This window comes from Phocoena phocoena, chromosome 10 (genome assembly GCF_963924675.1).
Source record: "Phocoena phocoena chromosome 10, mPhoPho1.1, whole genome shotgun sequence".
Lineage (NCBI taxonomy): Eukaryota > Metazoa > Chordata > Mammalia > Artiodactyla > Phocoenidae > Phocoena > Phocoena phocoena.
Window position 1 is genome coordinate 83,483,714 of NC_089228.1, and position 21,959 is coordinate 83,505,672.

The 21,959-nt window shown below is 42.0% G+C and overlaps 1 protein-coding gene across 1 annotated transcript in view; it reads left to right on the top strand.

Annotated features, from left to right (window-relative positions):
• The first annotated feature begins 1,157 nt into the window (after nt 1-1,157).
• LOC136129040 (zinc finger protein 665-like) overlaps nt 1,158-21,959 on the top strand; it is a 472,691-nt gene continuing 451,889 nt past the window's right edge. The window contains 3 exon segments of the mRNA XM_065885117.1: nt 1,158-1,538; nt 2,346-2,496; nt 3,016-3,773. Of these exon segments, the coding sequence (XP_065741189.1) occupies nt 1,158-1,538; nt 2,346-2,496; nt 3,016-3,773 (1,290 nt within the window).

Consider the following 21,959-nt stretch of genomic DNA (forward strand, 5'->3'; position numbering starts at 1 on the left):
GCCTGTCATGTTGAATCTCCTCCCATCACCCTTTCTCTGCCTGACAACTTTCTGTTCGTTATTTTAGGCCTAATTCAAATGTACTTGCCCCTAAGCCACATTCTTTCACTGCTCCATACCCTGTCAGAATTATGTTTTTCCTGCTCATCACTCCCTAGATATTCTGTTGAAGCCTCTATATAGCACTCATCATTTGATATTATGGCTAGTTTTATATGTCCTGTTCTTCCCCTAAAGCTACCATATATTGACTATGAGACTTTTAAATCACTACAATTTATTTATTTGTTTATTTTCTTAGAATAAGTACTTTATTTGAAATGGCTCAACAATCAGAAAAAATACAGACAGTATTATTTTCCTTCCTGTCTTATTCTGAGTTACCTAGTTCCCTCCCCAGAGGCCACCCCTCTGTATTAGTTTTTCATTGCTATAATAATGTGGTGTAACAATTACAAATCTTTGGCAGCATATAGCAATAAACATTTATTTAGCACATGAGTCTGGGGTTCAGCTGATAGGGGTAGGGCTTACTTGTATATCTGCAGTCAGCTGTGAATCCTCCAGGCAGCTCTGCAAATCTCAGCTAGGCTCACTTACATGTCTGGGGATTAGCTGGCTGTTAGCTGACCTAGGATGGTCTCATCTGCCCCTCTGGGGTGATTTGGCTCTGTCCTGCATGTTTCTTATCATCTGAAAGCCAGCATATCCTCCTAGTAATTGTAGCAGGCAAGGGCAAGCAAGCCCAATCACACAAGTACTTTTCAAGTCTAGCTTGTATCACACTTGCTAGTAACACACTGGCCAAGTCAAGTCACATGGCTGAGCCCAGAATCACAGTGGGAGGGCACAACAAAGTACATGTCTACAGGGAAGGGTGAAGAATTGGGGTCAGTAATGTATTCTGCCATATGCCTTTTCTTCCAATTTCTAAACGTACAGAAGTAAAATACTATATATACCTTTTATTAACATAAATGATAGCATAATATTTATTGTTCTTATACTTTGTTTTTTTTCCCCATTACTTTTTAATTTCCATTAAGACATATTTTTCTCATCAGGTACATTCTCCTAAAGAAGGTTAAATCAAGGGATCTTAAATCAGTTACCCCTCTGCCTCAGGCTGGAGTGAGCCCTTCTAAGTTAATCCCAGCATGGCTTCAACAGGGGAACAGGATGGACTTAAGACTGTGAAGGTGGAGGAAGACCCTATCTGGGACCAAGGAACCTACCTTAAGGAGAACAGCTTTTCTGGCCAGGAGGCCTCCCGCCAACTTTTTAGGCACTTTTGTTACCAAGAGACTCCTGGTCCCCGAGAAGCACTGAGCCGGCTCCGGGAACTCTGTCATCAGTGGCTGAGGCCAGACACACATACCAAGGAGCAAATCTTGGAGCTCCTGGTGCTGGAGCAGTTCCTGACCATCCTGCCCGAGGAGCTCCAGGCCTGGGTGCAGAAGCACCATCCCGAGAGTGGGGAGGAGGCGGTGGCTGCAGTTGAAGATCTGGAACGAGAGCTAAGTGAGCCAGAGAACCAGGTGAGAGGAGGAACATAGGCTCCTGGACACAGAATATTAAACGAAGGGTGAAGTTTGGTGACCCAGGTTGGTTGGCCATAGCCTCATGTATTAGTTCTCTGTTGCTGGGTAACAAATTACCCGCCTCCCTAAGCTTTAATGGCTTGAAAAAACAAATATTATCTCCCAGTTTCTGAGTCAGGGTTTTGGGAGCCACTTAGGAGGATCTCTCATGAGGTTGCTGTGAAGATGTCAAGCAAGACTATAGTCCTCTGAAGACCTGACTACGGCTGGTGGACCCACTTCCAAGATGGCTCCCATGGTTGTTGGTAGGGGGCCTCGGTTCTTCACTGGCTGTTGGCGGGAGGTCTTTACCGTATGGGTTTCTCCTTAGGGCTCATTGAGTGTCCTCACAACATGTCAGTTGGCTTCCCCAAGAGACAGACAGAGAAATAGAGAAAGAGAGAATAAGGATGAAACCACATCCTTTTTACTACTTAGTCTCAGAAGTTATATACCGTCACTTCTGCCATACATTCTATTCAGTAGAAATGAGTCATTTTAAGTACAGCTCTCACTCAAGGAGAGAGGAATTAATGGAAGGAGCATCAAAGAACTTATAAACATATTTTAAACCACCATATCACGTTGGGCCACTCTTGTTCTCCCCCTTCTGCTTTTGGGTGTGGATTTAAACTCTGGGTCTTCCACTGTGCCATTGCTCTACAAAATGTCTCATATGGTTCCATATGATCTCTTTCATTGAGTATTAGCCTGGATTCCTGTAATCCTCCTCTTATGAACCCAAATATACCTACCTGCCTTCAGGCCCCAGACTGTGAACATGGACATTCTGAAGTGCTCTCAGGGGATGCAGTGCATTTGAAGGCCAAGCAGGAATCAACAGCTCTCCAGGTTCAGTCCATGGTGACACAGCTCAAATGTGAATCTTTTGGGCCCCACAAATTTGGAGAACAAGGTAAGGACTTTCACAGGTCCATTCAGGGGATCTCTGGTGGTTCAGTATAGGGTAGTAAAGACTGTGGACTCTGGCACCAAATTGCCTGGGTTGGAATTTAAGCACTGCCACTTAGAAGCTGTGTGACATTGGGCAGGTCAAGTAACCTTCCTGTGCCTTCAGTTTATGCATTTGTAAAAACGGAGATAATCATAATATGGAGTCAAAGAGTCATTTGAAGATTTAATAAATTAATATACATAAAACACTTAGAACAGTTCCTGCTTCCTAGTAAGCATTCCACAGTGCCTGCTTGAGTACATCCTGTCTGGAAGCCTCGCTTTCTCTGGGTGACCCCCTCCAGCCATTTCAGCAGGTGCTGATGACCCCTTACTCTGTTGGTCTCAATATCTCCATTTAGGTCTTCTTTGGATTCCTAGAATATGTGTGCTTGATATGGATCTTCCTGTTCCCCATCCTGTGGTTATACTCTTTCATAAAGGAAAGAGATGACATTGTTTGATCTATTTATTATTCTAGATGGTGAAACTGTACTTGAAAACCAGGACTTGGCATTGAAACAAGAAGTCTTAAAAGAAACGGGACATTTTGAGAATAGCAGACTCCAAAGAGATGTTCCTTTAGATTCTAAGTACAGAGAAACTTGTAAACGTGAGAGCAAGGTAGAAAAGCAGAGGGGACATCCCACTGGAGAGAGACGTCACAGGTGCAATGAATGTGGGAAAAGCTTTACTCAGAGTTCAGTTCTCATTCAGCACCAGAGAATCCACACTGGGGAGAAGCCATATGAATGTGAAGAATGTGGAAAGACCTTCAGCCAGAGGTCAGGCCTGGTTGAACATCAGCGAAGCCACTCTGGAGAGAAGCCCTATCAATGTAAGGATTGTGGGAAAGCCTTCAGTGCCAGCAATGGCCTCATTAGACACAGAAGGATCCACACAGGGGAAAAACCATATGAATGTGAAGAGTGTGGGAGAGCCTTCCGCCTGAGCTCATACCTTGTTCAGCATCAGAGGATACACACTGGAGAGAAGCGCTATCGCTGTAACGAGTGTGGTAAAGCCTTCAGCCAGAATGCGGGGCTTTTCCAGCACCTCCGAATCCACACTGGTGAGAAACCCTATCAATGCAGTCAGTGCAGTAAAAGCTTTAGTAGGCGAACACTCCTTATAAAGCATCAGAGAAGCCACACTGGAGAGAGACCGTATGAGTGTGATGAGTGTGGGAAAGCCTTCAGTCATCATTGCAACCTCATTAGGCATTTTAGAATCCATACTGTTGCCAAACTGGACTAATCCCATGGACCACCAGGGCCCCTAAATGAGGTGATCTTGGAAAGTAAGATTTTCAAGTGGCTAATTTTGCTCTTATGAAATTTATTTTGCTTTGGAGTGTGTGGCTTTTCTGCAGACCAAGTGCTGCTGTCTCCTGGGTGGATGACTGTTGGCAGTTGCTTGGCAACCTCCTTCTTCCCTATCCATTGGTTCATTTCTAACAATTTCTCTTAAAGGGACCAAATCTTACCTGGAGATAAATTGGTATGGAGGGCCATTATTGAGTAATATTTAATATTGAATAACTCTAAATGACTAGCAATTGTGTATACTTTTTTTTAAGATTGGGTACATTCAAAAGATATTCAGAGATGAGCCCTTTTTTTTTGTAAAAGTGACATTTTAAACACAATTAAGATTTGGGGGAATAAGAATCATTCCCATTCCCATAGGAAATCATTGCCACAGTCTCCCCAGGAATTTAATGGATGATTTCTTTGTTGCTTTCATCGGAATGGGTGGCAAACTCATTTATTAAGCAGCATTACCCATGGTGTGAAACCTATAGATTTGATGGTTTAGAAATCCATATCCCATTTTGATATCTAACTCCAAATTCCCAGTGCAGGTCATTACCATATTAAGGTTTCCATTTTTGTTATAAATAACGAATAAGATGATACTTTAAAACCTTTGCAGTGTGCCGGTTTTATTCATAGCCTTTTCTGCCACTGCCTTTTGAAGGCTAGTCAGCGACTTGGAGGGCCATTGCGAGCAGCATCATTGAGACTCTATCAAGAAAAGGAGCCTCTGACCTCGGGCAGCTTGCTGCTTAACTGGGGAGTCCAGCTTTCTCAGGCCATTTACTGTCAGGGTTAAACACACAAATCTGGCACCACACTGTGTAGGTTCATTACCTGCCTTTCCATCTGTGAGCTGTGTGACTTCAGGCAGTTTAATTAAATGCCCCTATGCTACAGTCTCCCTGTCTGTAAGATAGGGGATAAGAGTACCTTTCTCATAGGGAACATAAGAATAAATTAATACAAACTTGTAAAGCACTGAAAACATAACTCTCAATAAACGTGCACTATGATTTACATAAAGAAATAATACCATCTAATGAATGTAGGTGGAATTGTAAGTATCATGCTTGAACGAAATAGAATGTTAAACGCCTCTGCTGACAGTCTCATTATACTTTTCTCCACAGTCAAAATCTGAATCAGAATTTCAAAAGAAAGGAAATAAAAGTTCAACCTAAAAGTATACTGTACTAAATATGTCTTCAAAGTCTATTTTTAAAAAGTTAAGGAAGTCTATATATGTGTGTGTATATGTATATGCATATGTATATATATTGGGTTTTCCTTATAGCTTAGGGACCATAACAACAACCAAAAAACTCTAAAATTCCTTGACCCTTTCATTTGTAAATAGAACAGTGGCTAAATGCAGACTACATAGAATAGTGCTTATTGAATTTGTTTTTTTTGGCTGCACTGCGTGACATGTGGGATCTTAGTTCCCCAGCCAGGAATCAAACCCATGCACCCTGCAGTGGAAGTATGGAGTCTTAACCACTGGACCACCAGGGAAGTCCCTAGAATAGTGCTTACTGAATTTTAGAGTATCTACAAATCACCCGAGATCTTGTTAAAATACAGATTCTAATTCAGAAGGTAGCCCAGGAATCTGCATTTTCAGTACGCTCCCAGTGATGCTGATGCTGTTGGTTCATGGAACACACTTTGAGTATCAAGGCCCCAGACAGTCCTGATGGTCCTTGTAATCAGTTAGAGGTGCCAGCAAATCCATTTCCTTCCCATCCTTCTTCCACCTGCAACCTCTGCCTCAGCATGTTTGCCCCTATACCTGTGCTCCCCACTGCCTACCCCACCCCCAGAGGAGTGAGATGCCCCAGAAGTGCAATGGGCAGGTGGGCTGAGGTGGGTTTGGGAAACCAGGCAGTGTTCTCTGCTCTAGCATAGGCAGATTCAGCCAAATCTTTACTTGGGAAGTCTAAGCAGTTCCTGTAAACGTTTGCTTTAGGAAAAAGCCGCTGCTACAGAGCTTCCGCTCTGCCTCCTCCCTCCCCTTTGTGTGAGCTCCCAGGGTGAGGGGAAAGCAGCTGTTGCATGTTTAGAGCACAGTGCAGACCTGTAGTGCTCCCTGAGCATCTCAGGACACAGGGACAAAGTCTCAGCCACCGTGTCCTTATCTAGGCTGCTACTACAGACCACACTCACCTTCAACACTGAATTTCAGTTTGGTCTCTCTGAGACTCCAACCCCAGTGCTCAGACAGCCCCTTCCTCTCTCACCTACCCAGAAAGGCAAAGAAAAGCTGACAGAGGAGAAAGCAGCCACAAAAGAGGCCCAAGGAGTAAAGGAGAAAAGCAAAGGGGAGGAGAGGCCTCGAGACGGGAAGGGAGAGACGGGGGAGAAGAGAGGGCCTGATAGGGTAAGCCTGCAGCAAAGAGAAAGTTGAAGGGAGAATTTGGGAATGTTGCAGGTTTTTTTCAGTTTCTCTTTCATCAATCTAGTCCAAAGTGTTATAGGCGCTGATACCACTCCCCTCCATTCAGCCTCATTGACAGTGTCATGAAGGATTTTCAGTGCCTGTGATCAGCGGAGCACCTAGAGAAGAAGGGAAGTTCAGGCAGTGAACAGGGCACTCAGCCACTCAGCAGGGATTTGGGACACAGCAGAGAACCCTGCCTGAGAAAAACAATGAGTATAATACATAAACGATATAGTGTAATATATAGGTGATACAGTGCTTTGGAAACAGAAGAAAGTGGAGCAGGATAAAAGGAGTGAGGTTTCATTATCTAGGGTGGTCAGGGGAGGCTTCGTTAAGAGGCATTTGAGCTAAGATACAGAGCAGATGAGGGAGTCAGCTCAGTGCTACCTGGGAGGGTAATCCAGGAAGTGGGACCAGCTGGTGAAAAGGCCTCAGGGTATAGACTAAAAAGCTTTCCCATGGGGTTTCTCAGATGATCCTCACAATCACCCAGAGAAGAGCAAGGCGTGGGTGTTTACCATTCACATTTACAGTTGAGTAAACTGAGCTTGGTGACATGAAGTGATTGCCCAACGTAGCATGCCTGGGAGGTGACAGTTGTCTGTATTTGAGACTGACTCTCTGTCTAGTGCTCTTTCCTATTAAGCATCCAGAAACTTTGTTTCCCTACCTGGAAAGTTATTATTCTTCCTTATCTAGAAAACATAGGTGTTGCCACATAAGTAGTTGTCAAGTAATTATTTTGTGTGACTAGCTGTGTCCTGAAAGTATTGGGAGAGGGGGTGGTGCACATACCCTGTTGGTGCACAAGAGGAAGAAATGGATAGACTCCTGGAGGTCAGGTGATGTTAATGTGGGGTGGGAGACACGGGGAGTGAGGGTGGCCAGGTGCAGGCACTCCGCAGGCAGCTAGAGCCTGATGGGAAGGAAGGGCGGGGAAAGCCGCGGGGTGGGAGATTGAGTGTCTTGGTAGCAGGGCGCTGCTGTGGTTTGTCCCTGTCCACTAGTGTTGCTGTGGACGAGTTACTTCACCTCTCTGTGCCCAAGTGGAAAGACAAGAAGGCCAGGCGGGTGTGTGGAGCTCTCAGGGGTAAGGCAATGCAGGCGACCCTTTCTCTGGGTCTCTCGGTGCTGCTCCTCAGATCGCCAAATGAAATTCACTTGTGGGGCAAGTCGGGGGCAGGATGGGGTGGGGCTAGGAAATGGAAGGGAAGAGCCAGGCTTGTATGGAACAGGAACAGGAGGTCCCAGGATTTGGGGGCAGCGGGGGAAGGGGGACAGTTTCCTATTGGCCTCTTTGCACTGGATGGGCCCAAAGCGTGGAGGCCGACAACACGAAACAGCTTCCGAGCGGCCTAAAGAGACAGCGGAAGTGTCAGCTTAGCGGAGCGGAGAGAGGGTCCGCGGTGCTCCTTCGGCCCAAGTCCCAAGGCCCCACCGGCGTTTCAAGAGTCTCGGTCGCGGGTCGGCCGGGTTCAGGTGAGTCCCCGGGCGAGCGGGACGGGCGGGGCGCGGTGCATCGGGCTCCAGGCTAAAATCCAGGAAAGAGGGCGCGCAGTGCGGGGTGCGCCAAGAACCAAGGCCGGCCTTCCAGGAATAGATATACCACGACTACTAATAGATACTTCTGTAGCGCTCACCACGAGCCTGGCACTGTTCTAATCGTTTAACAGGTAGTAACTCATTTAATCGTCAAAAAATGGTGTGTATACGGGAATTCCCTGGCGGTCCAGTGGTTAGGACTGCGCACTTTCACTGCGGAGGGCCTGGGTTCAATCCCTGGTCGGTAAACTAAAATCCCGCAAACCGAGGGGCGTGGCCAAAAAAAAAAATCTATATGATTATTATCAACTCCATGTTAAAGAGGGTGAAACTGAGGCACGGAGAGGTTAAGTCACTCGCTCAAGGTCACACAGCTTGAAGGCCCCCTTTGTGCTCTTGACCCCATTTCAGTAAGAAGCTATAAAGTATTACATCAGTGCTGTCAAGGCTGTACTGGATTCCGTTTTAACTGCTACCCTAGTTAGAATTGAGAGCCCCGTTTCTTTAGCAGTTCTACTGATAGACACTGAGGTTGTGTCCTGTTTTCACTATTAGGAACAACACTGTAGTGCCAGGTCGTGCACTTGCCTCCTTGAGCACAAGTGTTAAGTGCTGAACCATAGCATATGCACGTTTTAAAAGCTTTTTTTTTAATTACAAAGAATTTAAAACGTTGACAAAGACTGAAAGAATAATATGAACCCTTACATGCTCACCCACCTTCAACAGTTAGCAGCTCTTGACCAGTCTTGTATCATGTGTGTCCCCATCCACCCACTCCCTTCCCTTGTTATTTTGAAGCAAAAACATATACTGTTTTACCTGTAAATATTCCAGTATGTATCTCTAACAAATACTTTTTAAAACATAGGCATAATATCTTTATCTCATAAAAGCTTAATAATTATTCCTTATGTCATCACATATCCAGTAAGTGCTTACATTCCAATTTTTATTATCGTATATATATGTTTAGTTAAATATATATATCATATATATATAAATGTTTAGTTGAATCAGGGTCCCCATTATGTCTACAAAATGTGTTTGACTGGTAGGTCTTGTCTATTTTTTTGTTTGTTTTTGGCTGCATTGGGTCTTGGCTGCTACCAGCGGGCTTTCTCTAGCTGCGGCGGGCGGGGCTACTCTTTGTTGCCGTGGGTGGGCTTATTGCCGTGGCTTCTCTTGTTGTGGAGCACGGGCTCTAGACGCGCAGGCTTCACTAGTTGCGGCGCATGGGCTCGGTAGTTGTGGCTTGCGGGCTTAGTTGCTTCACGGCATGTGGGATCTTCCTGGATCAGGGCTCGAACCTGTGTCCCCTGCATTGGCAGGCGGATTCTTAACCACTGCGCCACTAGGGAAGTCCCTCTTGTCTCTTTTAATTGGATTTCTGCTCCATTTCTTTCTTCCCATTGCATTGTATTTCCTGGGCGTGGGGGTTGTTTATCCTGTAGTTGCCCCCCAGTATGCATTTTGACAAATGCTTCCCTGTGGTGTACTTTCACATCTTTCTCTGTTTCTACTTCCTGGGATTTGGTAGTTCAGTCTGGAGGCTTGAACGTATTCAGGTTCAGCCTTTCTGGCAAGACCACTTAATCATGGTGTCACTTTCTTCCATCAAGAAAGAATGTCTGGTTTCTCTTTGTGATGTTAGCAGCCACTGATGAATAGTGTCTCTATCCACTAATTCATAATTGGTGGCAAAATCACAATATTCTAATTATATCATTCCTTCTTTATTCACTCGAAGAATACTTTTTTTTTGGCTGCGCGGCCTGGCTTGCGGGAGTTTTCAGTTCCCTGACCAGTGATCGAACCCGGGACCTTGGCAGGGAAAGCATGGAGTCCTAACCACTGGACCGTCAGGGAATTCCCTAGAAGAATACATTTATTAAAAGAAACTTTTTCTTATCATCTATTTGGTTACCAAGTGTTATAATTCACATGGAAAAGGCAGGATAAATCCTTGATTGTTTCCTTTTATTTACCAGTTTTCAGAATAGTTAGTTGGTGACCAATCCAGTTTTTTAGAATAAGAGTAATTATGAATTCATGGATGTAAACATCCTTAAAGTGTTTCAATCCACTGCTGTCATTATCTTTACTGATGCTCAAATTTTCCCATCTTCAAGTGGGAAGTTCTTCAAGTTGGCTTCTGACATTAGACCCTCATAGTCAGGAACTTCCTTGCTTTATGGTGACAAGATGTTTCAGGCTTATGTCATATAATTCCTGCCTCAGATCTGTATTCAGCCATTTCTCCAAGGAGCCTTGGTTTCTTCTTGGGGAAACAGAATTTCAAGACCACAAATTGGATGCCAGGGGATGTTCACTGTTTCTAAGCCTTTTTAGTAGAAAGACCTAGGGCATCTATATTTTATTGATACTTCCAATTAAAATTCAGGACTATAGGGTGTTTACTTCTCTTACATTTGTATCTCCTTTTGTGTTAGTTATTTCTATTTCAAAACTTAGTAGTTTAAAACAACACACATTATCTCATAGTTTTCATGTGTCAGGAATCCAGGTATGGCTCAACTGGGTCCTCTGCTTCAGAATCTCTCAAGACTGAAATCAAGGTGTTAAACAGGGCTAGTGTCTCATCAGAAGGCTTGACTGGGGAAGGATCTGCTTCCAAGTTCACATGGTTGTTGACAGGATTCTGTTCCTTGAGGGTTCTTGGACTGAGGGCCTTATTTACTCAGTTACTTGCTGGCTGTTGACAAGAGGGCCATGTAGGCCTCTTTAACATGGCTGCCTTTATATACTTTAAAATTTTTATTGAAGTATAGTTGATTTATAATGTGTTAATTTTTGCTGTACAGCAAAGTGATTCAGTTATATATATATATATATTCTTTTTCATATTCTTTTCCATTATGGTTTATCAGAGGATATTGAATATAGTTCCCTGTGCTATAAATAGGACTTTGTTTCTGGGTTGTTGTTGTTTATTGTTTTATTTTTATTTATTTATTTTTAGATTTCAGTTCCTATGGATTTTTAAAAAAATTTTTATTTTATATTGGAGTATAGTTGATTAACAATGTTGTGTTGGTTTTAGGTGTACAGCAAAGTGATTCAGTTATACATATACATGTATCTTTTCTTTTTCAAATTCTTTTCCCATTTAGTTTATTACAGAGTATTGAGCAGAGTTCCTTTTGCTATATGGTAGGTCCTTGTTGGTTATCTATTTTAAATATAACAGTGTGTACATGTATATCTCCAAACTCCCAGTCTATCCTTCCCCCCCACCCATCCCCCCGGTAACCATAAGTTCATTCTCTAAGTCTGTGACTCTATTTCCGTTTTATAAATAAGTTCATTTGTATCAATTTTTTTTTAGATTCTGCATATCAGTGATATCACATGATGTTTGTTTTTCTCTGACTTACTTCACTTAGTATGATAATCTACAAGTCTATCCATGTTGCTGCAAATGGCATTATTTCATTCTCTTTAATGGCTGAGTAATATTCCATTGTATATATGTACCACATCTTGTTTATCCATTCATCTGTTGATGGACATTTAGGTTGTTTCCATGACCTGACTATTGTAAATAGTGCTGCAATGAACACTGGGGTGCATGTATCCTTTTGAACCATGTTTTTCTCCAGATATATGCCCAGGATTGGGATTGCAGGATCATATGATAGTTCTGTTTTTAGTTTCTTAAGGAACCTCCAGACTGTTCTCCACAGTAGCTGTACCAATTTACATTCCCACCAACAGCATAGGAGGGTTCCCTTTTCTCCACACCCTCTCCAGCATTTATTGTTTGTAGACTTTTTGATGATGGCCATTCTGACTGGTGTGAGGTGATATCTCATAGTTTTTTTGGTTTTTTTTCTGGCCATGCTGTGCAGCTTGCAGGATCTTAATTCCCCAACCAGGGATGGAACCCAGGCCCCCAGCATTGGAAGCACGGAGTCCTAACCACTGGACCACCAGGGAATTCCCTCGTTGTAGTTTTGATTTGCATTTCTCTAATAATTAGCGATGTTGAGCATCTTTTCAGGTACCCCTTGGCCATCTGTATGTCTTCTTTGGAGAAATGTCTATTTAGGTCTTTTGCCATTTTTTGATTGGGTTGTTGTTTATTTTTTCATATTGAGGTACATGTGCTGTTTGTAAATTTTAGAGATTAATCCCTTGTCTGTCACACTGTTTGCAAATATTTTCTCCCATTCTGTGGGTTGTCATTTCATTTTGTTTATGATTTCCTTTGCTATACACAAGGTTTTGAGTTTAATTAGGTCCCATTTGTTTATTTTTGGTTTTATTTCCATTACTCTAGGAGATAGATCAAAAAAGATATTGCTTTGATTTATATGAAAGAGTGCTCTGCTTATGTTTTCCTCTAAGGGTTTTACAGTATCCAGTCTTACATTTAGGTCTTTAACCCATTTTGAGTTTATTTTTGTCTATGGTGTTTAAGAATGTTCTAATTTTATTTTTTTACATATAGCTGTCCAGTTTTCCCAGAGCCATTTATTGAAGAGACTGACTTTTCTCCATTGTATAGTCTTGCCTCCTTTGTCATAGATTAATTGACCATAGGTGCATGTTTATTTCTGGGCTTTCTGTCCTGTTCCAGTGATCTATATTTCTGTTTTTGTGCCAGTACCATACTGTTTTGATGACTGTAGCTTTTTAGTATAGTCTGAAGTCTGGGAGCTTGATTCCTCCAGCTCCATTTTTCTTTCTCAATATTGCTTTGGCTATTCGGGGTCTTTTGTGTCTCCATACAAATTTTAAGATTTTTTTGTTCTAGTTTTGTGAAAAGTGCCATTGATAATTTGATAGGGATTGCACTGAATCTGTAGATTGCCTTGGATAGTAAAGTCATTTCGATAATACTGATTCTTCCAATCAAAGAACATGGTATATCTTTCCATCTATTTGTGTCATCTTCCATTTCTTTCATCAGCGTCTTATAGTTTTCAGAGTACAGGTCTTTTGCCTCCTTAGGTAAGTTTATTCCTAGGTATTTTATTCTTTTTGATGTGATGGCAAATGGGATTGTTTCTTTAATTTGTTTCTGAACTTTCATTGTTATTGTATAGAAATGTGACAGATTTCTGTGTATTAATTTTGTATCCTGCAACTTTACTGAATTCATTGATGAGCTCTAGCAGTTTTCTGGTAGCATCTTTAGGGTTTTCCATGTATAGTATCATGTCATCTGCAAACAGTGACAGTTTTTGTTTTTTCTTTTTAATTTTATTATTATTTGGCTGCGTCGGGTCTAGTTGTGGCATGTGGGATCTTTGTTGCGGCATACGGGATCTTTGTTGCAGTATGCGGGATCTATTGTTGTGGTGCGTGGGCTTCTCTAATTGCGGTGCGCAGGCTTCTCTCTGGTTGTGGTGCACAGGCTCAGTAGTTGTGGTGCATGGGCTCTCTAGTTGCAGCATGTGGGCTTCTCTCTAGTTGTGGCATGCGGGCTTCTGAGCATGCGGGCTCAGTAGTTGCAGTGTATGGGCTCACTAATTGTGGCATGTGGGCTCTACAGCACGTGAGCTTAGTTGCCCCGCAGCATGTGGGATCTTAGTTCCCTGATCAGGGATTGAACCTGCGTCTCCTGCATTGGAAGGCGGATTCTTAACCACGGGACCACCAGGGAAGTCCCAAATAGTGACAGTTTTACTTATTCTTTTCCAAATTGGAATTCCCTTTATTTCTTTTTCTTCTCTGCCATGGCTAGGACTGCCAAAACTATGTTGCATAATAGCATTGAGAGTGGACATCCTTGTCTTTTTCCTGAGCTTAAAGGAAATGCTTTCACCTTTTCACTGTTGAGTATGATGTTAGCTGTAGGTTTATCATTTATGGCCTTAATTATGTTGAGGTATGTTCACTGTATGCCCACTTTCTGGAGAGTTTTTAATCATAATTGGGTGTTGAATTTTGTCAAAAGCTTTTTCTGCATCTATTGAATGATCATATAGTTTTTATTCTTCAATTTGTTGATGTGGTGTATCACACTGATTGATTTGCAGATACTGAAAAATCCTTGCATCCCTAGGATATATCCCAGTTGATCATGGCGTATGATCCATTTGAAGTATTGTTGGATTCAGTTTGCTAGTATTTTGTTGAGCATTTTTGCATCTATGTTCATCAGTGATATTAGCCTGTAATTTTCTTTTTTTCCTTCCTTCCTTTGGTATCCTTTTCTGGTTTTGATATCAGGGTGATGGTGGCCTCATAGAATGAGTTTGGGAGTGTTCCTTCCTCTGCAATTTTTGGGAATAGTTTCAGAAGGATAGGTGTTAACTCTTCTCTAAATGTTTGATAGGATTCACCTGTGAAGACGTCTGGTCCTGGACTTTTGTTTGTTAGGAGTTTTTTTTTTTTTGGGGGGGGAGTTTTTTTTTTTTTAATTTATTTTTGGCTGCATTGGGTCTTTGTTGTTGTGCGTGGGCTTTCTCTAGTTGCAGTGAGCAGGGCTACTCTTCCTCGCAGTGCACAGGCTTCTAGTTGCGGTGGCTTCTCTTGTTGTGGATCATGGGGTCTAGGTGCGAAGGCTTCAGTAGTTGTAGCATGTGGGCTCAGCAGTTGTGGCTCATGGGCTCTAGAGTGCAGGCTCAGTAGTTGTGGTGCATGGGCTTAGTTGCTCCACGGCCTGTGTGATCTTCCTGGACCAGGGCTCGAACCTGTGTCCCCTGCATTGGCAGGTGGAACCCCAACCACTGCACCACCAGGGAAACCCCTGTTAGGAGTTTTTAAATCATATTTTCAACTTCAGTACTTGTGATTGGTCTGTTCATATTTTCTATTTCTTCTCTTCATATTTTCTGTTTTTTCCTGGTTCAGTCTTGGGAGATTGTACCTTTCTAAAAAATTGTTCATTTCTTCTACGTTTTCCATTTTATCAGCATACAGTTGCTTGTAGTAGTCTCTCATGATCCTTTGTATTCCTCTGGTGTCCGTTGTTGTAACTTCTCCTTTTTCATTTCTAATTTTATTGATTTGAGCCCTCTCTCTCTTTTTCTTGTTGAGTCTGGATAAAGGTTTATCAATTTTGTTTATCTTTTCGAAGAACCAGCTTTTAGTTTCATTGATCTTTTGTGTTGTTTTCTTCATCTCTATTTCATTTATTTCTGCTCTAAGCTTTATGGTTTCTTTCCTTCTACTAACTTTGGGTTTTGTTTGTTGTTCTTTCTCTAGTTCCTTTAGGTGTAAGGTTAGGTTATTTATTTGAGATTTGTCTTGTTTCTTGAGGTAAGATTGTATTGCTATATATTTCCCTTTTAGAACTGCTTTTGCTGCATCCAGTAGGTTTTGGATCATCGTGCTTTCATTTTCATTTGTCTCTAGGTATTTTTTAATTTCCTCTTTGATTTCTTCAGTGATCCATTGGTTGGTTAGTAACATATTGTTAAGCCCCAACATGTTTGTGTTTTTTAGTTATTTTCCTATAGTTGATTTCTAGTCTCATTACATTGTGGTCAGAAAAGTTGCTTGATATGATTTCAATTTTCTTAAATTTACTGAGGCTCTCTTTGTGGCCCAGCATGTGATCAATCCTGGAGAATGTTTAGGTGCACTTGAGAAGAACGTGTATTCTGCTGCTTTTGGATGGAATGCTCTATAAATATCAATTAAGTCCATCTGATCTAATGTGTTATTTAAGGCCTGTGTTTCCTTATTGATTTTCTGTCTGGATGATCTGTCCATGATGAAAGTGGGGTGTTAAACTCCCCACTGTTATTGTGTTTCTGTCTATTTCTCCTTTTATGGCTATTGGTATTTGCCTTATGTATTGAGGTGCTCCTATGTTGGGTGCATATATATTTACAATTGTTCCATCTTCTTCTTGGATTGCTCCCTTGATCATTATGTAGTGTCCTTCTTTGTCTCTTGTAACAGTCTTTATTTTAAAGTCTATTTTGGGGACTTCCCTGGAGGTCCAATGGTTAAAACTCCACACTTTCATTGCAGGGGTCATGGTTTTAATCCCTGGTTGGGCATCTAAGATCCCGCATGCTGCATGGTGCGGGCAAAAAAAAAAAAAGTCTGTTTTGTCTGATATGAGTATTGTTACTCCAGCTTTCTTTTGATTTCCATTTGTATGGAATTCCTTTTTCCATCTGCCCACTTTCAGTCTGTATGTGTCGCTAGATCTGAAGTGGGTCTCTTATAGAGAACATATATATGGGTCTTGTTTTTTTATCCATTCAGTGAGTCTGTTTCTTTTGGTTGGAGCATTTAATCGGCTTGCATTTAAGGTAATTATCAATATGTATGTTCGTATGGCCATTTTGGATTTGCTTTTATAGGTGTTTTTTTTTTCCCTTCCTCTTTTGTTCTCTTCTCTTGTGATTTGATGACTAACTTTAGTGTTGTGTTTGGATTCCTTTTTCTTTTTTGTGTGTGTATCTATAGTACATTTTTGTTCATGGTTACAATGAAGTTTTGGTATAGCAGACTATATATAAACAAGATTGTTTTAAGTTGCTGTTCTTTTAATTTCAAATGCATTTCTAATATCCTGCATTTGTGCTGTCCTCTTCTCACAGATGCTGGTTTTGATGTCATATTTGTGTGCAGATGATTTCCACCTTTACTGTATGTTTGCCTTTACCAGTGAGCTTTTCTGTTCATAATTTTCTTGTTTCTAGTGGTGGCCTTTTCTTTTCTGCCTAGAGAAGTTCCTTTACCATTTGCTGCAAACCTGGTCTGGTGGTGCTGAATTCTCTTAGCTTTTGCTTGTCTGTAAATCTTTTGATTTCTCTGTCAAATCTGAATTAGAGCCTTGCTGGGTACAGTATTCTTGGTTGTAGGTTCTTCTTCCCTTTCATCACTTTAAATATATTGTGTCATTCCCTTCTGGCCTGCAGAGATACTGCTGAGAAATCAGCTGGTAACCTTATGGGAGTTCCCTTGTGTGTTATTTGTTGCTTTTCCCTCATTGCTTTTAATATTTTTTCTTAGTCTTTAATTTTTGTCAATTTGATTACTATGTGTCTCAGCATGTTCCTCCTTGGGTTTATCCTGCCTGGGACTCTCTGCACTTCCTGGACTTGGGTGACTGTTTCCTTTTCCATGTTGAGGAAGTTTTCAGCTATTATCTCTTCAAATATTTTCTCAGATCCTTTCTCTCTCTCTTCTCCCTCTGGGACCCCTGTAATGTGAATGTTGGCACATTTAATGTTGTCCCAGAGTTCTCTCATACTGTTCTTATTTCTTTTCATTCTTTTTTCTTTATTCTGTTCCATGGAAGTGATTTCTACCATTGTCTTCCAGCTCACTTATCTGTTCTTCTGCCTCAGTTATCCTGCTATTGATTCCTTCTAGTGTATTTTTCATTTCAGTTTTTGTATTGTTCACCTCTGTTTGTTCATTCTTTAGTTCTTATAGGTCTTTGTTAAACATTTCTTGTATCTTCTTGATCTGTGCCTCCATTCTGTTTTGAGATCTTGGATCATCTTTACTTTCATTATTCTGAATTCTTTTTCAGGTAGATTGTCTATCTCCAATTCACTTAGTTTTTCTTCTTGGGTTTTTATCTTGGTCCTTCATCTGGGACATATTCCTCTGCCATCTCATTTTGTCTAACTTTCTGTGATTGTGATTTCCATTCTGCAGGATTGTAGTTCTTCTTGCTTCTGCTCTCTGCTCCCTGGTGGATGAGGCTGTCTAAGAGGCTTGTGCAGGCTTCCTGGTGGGAGGGACTGGTTCCTGCCCACTCATATGTGGAGCTGGGTCTTGTACCTCTGGTGGGCAGGGCCCTGCCAGGGAGTGTGTTTATCAGGAATCTGTGTGCTCAGGAAGACTTTAAGCAGCCCGTCTACTGATGGGTGGGGTTGTGTTCTTGCCCTGTTGGTTGTCTGGCCTGAGGCATCCCATCACTGGAGCCTACAGGCTGTTGGTTGGGGCCACATCTTGGTGAGAAGATGGTGCCCTCCAGGTGGGCTCATACCAATGAGTACTCCCTAGAACTGCTGCCACCAGTGTCCCTGTCCCTGCAGTGAGCCACAGCTACCCCCTGCCTCTTCAGAAGACCCTCCAATACTAGCAGGTTAAGTCTGGCCCAGTCTTTTATGAGGTCACCGCTTTTTCCCCTGGATCCTGGTGCACACAAGACCCTGTGTGTGCCCTCTAAGAGTGGACTTTCTGTTTCCCCCAGTCCTGTGGAATTCCAGTGATCAAACCCCACTGGCTTTCAAAGCCAGATTCTCTGGGGGCTCCTCCTCCCATTGCCAGACCCCCAGGCTGGGGAGCCTGATGTGAGGCTCAGAGGTTTCACTCCTGTGGGAGAACTTCTGTGGTATAATTAGTTTCCAGTTTGTGGGTCGCCTACCCGGCATGCATGGGACTTGATTTTATCATGATTGTACCCCTCCTACTGTCTTGTTGTGGCTTCTTCTTTATCTTTGGACGTAGGGTATCTTTTTTGTAGGTTCCAGCATTTTTTTATTGATGGTTGTTCAGTAGTTAGCTGTAATTTTGGTGTTTATGTAAGAGGTGAGCTCACGTCCTTCTACTCTGCCGTCTTGTCTCCCAATCAAGATTAGGTTTTCCCCACAACTGAGTTGCAGAGTTTTGAGGACATTGTTGTTTATCTGTTCTATACATAATAGTCTGCATCTGCTAATCCCAAACTCCCAATCCTTCCCTCCATCCCTCCTCCTGCAACCACAAGTCTGTTCTGTATATCTGTGTGTCTGTTTCTGTTTTGTAGATACGTTCATTTGTGTTGTATTTTAGATTCCATATATAAGTGATATCATATGGTATTTCTCTTTCTCTTTCTGACTTACTACACTTAGTATGATAATTTCTAGGTCCACGTTGCTGCAAATGGCATTATTTCATTTTTATGGCTCAGTAATATTCCGTTGTATATATATACACCACATCTTCTTTTTCCATTCATCTGTTGATGGACATTTAAGCTATTTCCATGTTTTGGCTCTTGTAAGTAGTGCTACTATGAACATAGGGGTACATGTATCTTTTTGAATTATAGTTTTGCTTGGATATATACCCAGGAGTGGGATTGCTGGATCATATGGCAACTCTAGTTTTTTGAGGAACCTCCCTACTGTTTTCCATAGTGGCTGTTCCAATTTACATTCCCACTAACAGTGTAGGAGGGTTCCCTTTTCTCCACACCCTCTCCAGCATTTGTTATTTGTAGACTTTTTAATGATGGCCATTCTGACTGGTGTGAGGTGGTACCTCATTGTAGTTTTGATTTGCATTTCTCTGGTAATTAGCAATGATGAGCATTTTTTCATGTGCCTTTTGACTATCTGTATTCTTTGGAGATATGTCTATTCAGATCTTTGGCCCATTTTTTGATTGGGTTGTTTGGATTTTTGTTGTGGTTGTGTTATTCAGTTGTATGAGCTGTTTGTATATTTTGGAAATTAAGCCCTTATCGGTCACATCATTTGCAATATTTTTCTCCCAGTCCATAAGTTGTCATATCGTTTTGTTTAAAACATGATTGCTTGCTTCATCTAAATCCCCAGAGGAGAGCATCAGCTATCAAGCAAAAATCACAGTTTAAAAAAAAATTTTTTTAACCTATTCACAGAGGTTACATCCCCTCAACATTACTGTATTCTATTGGTTAGAAGCAAGCTATTTAAAGGGGGTGAGGGATTATATAAGGCTTTGAATACTGGGAACTGCGATCATTGGAGGACATCTTACAGCCTGCCTACCACACTTTTCTCCCATGTCAAGAATTCTAGCTACCAAGGACAGTGGGATGATAAAATTAAAATATCACATTGGGCTTCCCTGGGGGCGCAGTGGTTGAGAGTCCGCCTGCCGATGCAGGGGACACGGGTTCATGCCCTGGTCCGGGAAGATCCCACATGCCGCGGAGCGGCTGGGCCTGTGAGCCGTGGCCGCTGAGCCTGCGCGTCCGGAGCCTGTGCTCCGCAACAGGAGAGGCCACAACAGTGAGAGGCCCGCATACCGCAAAAAAAAAAAAAGACATCATTTATGCATTTAAAATTTTAATAGATACTAAAGTAACTCCAGATTGGCTTTGCCAGTTTACATCCCATATCCCATATCCTTGCCAATATTAATCAAACTTTTAAATAGTTGCCAATCTCTTAGGTGTGTAATGGTGTGTTGTTTTTATTTTTAATCTCCAAATACTAATAGAATTATGATCTTTTTATATGCTTATTGGCCACTTGCATTTCTTCCTTTGTGAATTCCTTATTCATATCCTTTGTCCAGCTTCCTTTTGGGCTTTTTAACTTTTCCTTATTGATTGGCAGAAATTCTTTATAGTCTGTATATTAACCCCTTAATTAATATGGATTAGTTAATCCATATTAATATGTGTGTGCAGTTATGTGTGTATACACACACACACACGTGTCATTAAAAAAATAGGACTACCTCTGAAGCCAAGATGCTAAATTGGAGTCCTGCTGAATCCCAGGCTCCAGGCAGAGTGAACCTGCTACTGAATTATCTGGACTATCTGGAGAAGCAAGAGAAGTCCCAGTTGTGGCCATGCCAGTTCCCTCCAGAACAAAAAAGGGCTACAGGAACCAAGGTGGAGAAAAACAGCTTCACATAGAATCAGGAATCTAGCCTGCTAGGAAAGAGTCCTTTACACCAGGAAATCTGCAGATAGCACTTCTGCTACCAGGATTTCCTTGGGCCTTGGCTCTGAGCCATCTCTGAGAGATCTGGAAGTAACAAAGACCTAACCCCTCCCTCCTCCCAGTAGCAGTGACTTCACCAAGATATGTTTATGTCCTCACATGTAAATTTTGGAGGGAGGCAATTTCCAGGGCTCTATTCCAGCCTTTAGGGAACCAGGTTCCTTCTAGCTTATTACTCCATCACTTCCTGAGCAGGTACTGGTGTGTATAGAGCACCTGGGCCAGTTCTGCTCTAGTCTTAGGACTAGAGTCACTCACCATATCCCTTGGGCTCACTGTTTCTTCTCAACTGTGGGGTGGCATTGAGGGTCATGGTGAGAGTGTAGGCCAGACTCAGAGAGGTAATCTGCCCAAGGTCATACAGTTGGAATTCAAAGACTTTCTGGTGCCAAGACCCACATTTATGCTGCTTTAGAAATATTATTTATGCTGCCTTATAAGATACTGCATGGCCAGTGCTGACTTGCTCTTTAGAACTCTCACTGTGGATGTGATTTGGAGAAGGGAATGGTCGGGGGGAGTGGAGGGAGGCTGTGGTGGGCAGCCAGGCAACATCACAGAACTGTGATCTAAATGATAGTAATGGCAGGGGGTGGAGACGTACAACAGATTCAAGAGAGATTAGAGGTGGCTGGTAGAAGGAAGGGATCACAGATGACATCTGCGTTACCTGGGGGGCAGGTATTGAAGTCATTTATTTAATTATGGAACCCTAGAGAAGAACACATTTAGAAGGAGGAGATATTAAGTGCAGCCTTTGATAACTGCCAAGTAGGGGACAGCCAGAGGGCTCTAAAGATCAAGATAGAAAAGAAAGCGAAATAAGAGTTTATTCTGTAAATAATTCCTGCCCACATTAGCAATCAGTATCTGTACTATTCATTTATCATTGAATTTAAACCTGCATTCTATTAATACTCTTGTAAGTGGGTATTTATAGATACCAGACATTCCATTGCTTGAAAGCAGAAACTAACCCACCTTAGTGATATATTGGTACTTCACAAGGAATAACAGATTAATTAAAGGAAATAATGAATATATTTGAGCATCTGAGTGTGAAGTAAGTGAATCTGTTACTGTTATGCATGGCTTACACTTACACCTCAGCATGTGCACAATTTCACGCCTGTTGAAAGAATTCAAGCCTGACTGCCTGCCATTCAGCCAGAATTGGGACAGTAAATGTTCGGGTGTGAAAGGAATGCAAGGTAAGACCCACAGAAATGAGGTGGGGTCCATCTTCTCTTTACCCACTAGACTAATTCATCAATACGAGACTTCAACATGAAAGAGTTCACATCATCCACTTTTTTGAAGTATTTCTCCTTTGGTTATCTATCCTTATGACTTGAATCCTGGACTCATTTAATCTCCTTAGTAGTTTTCAACATGGGCTTTACGTCAACTTTACTGCTATCCTTCCCTTTCTTCTCATAATGATTCTATTGTTACCCTGATTTGC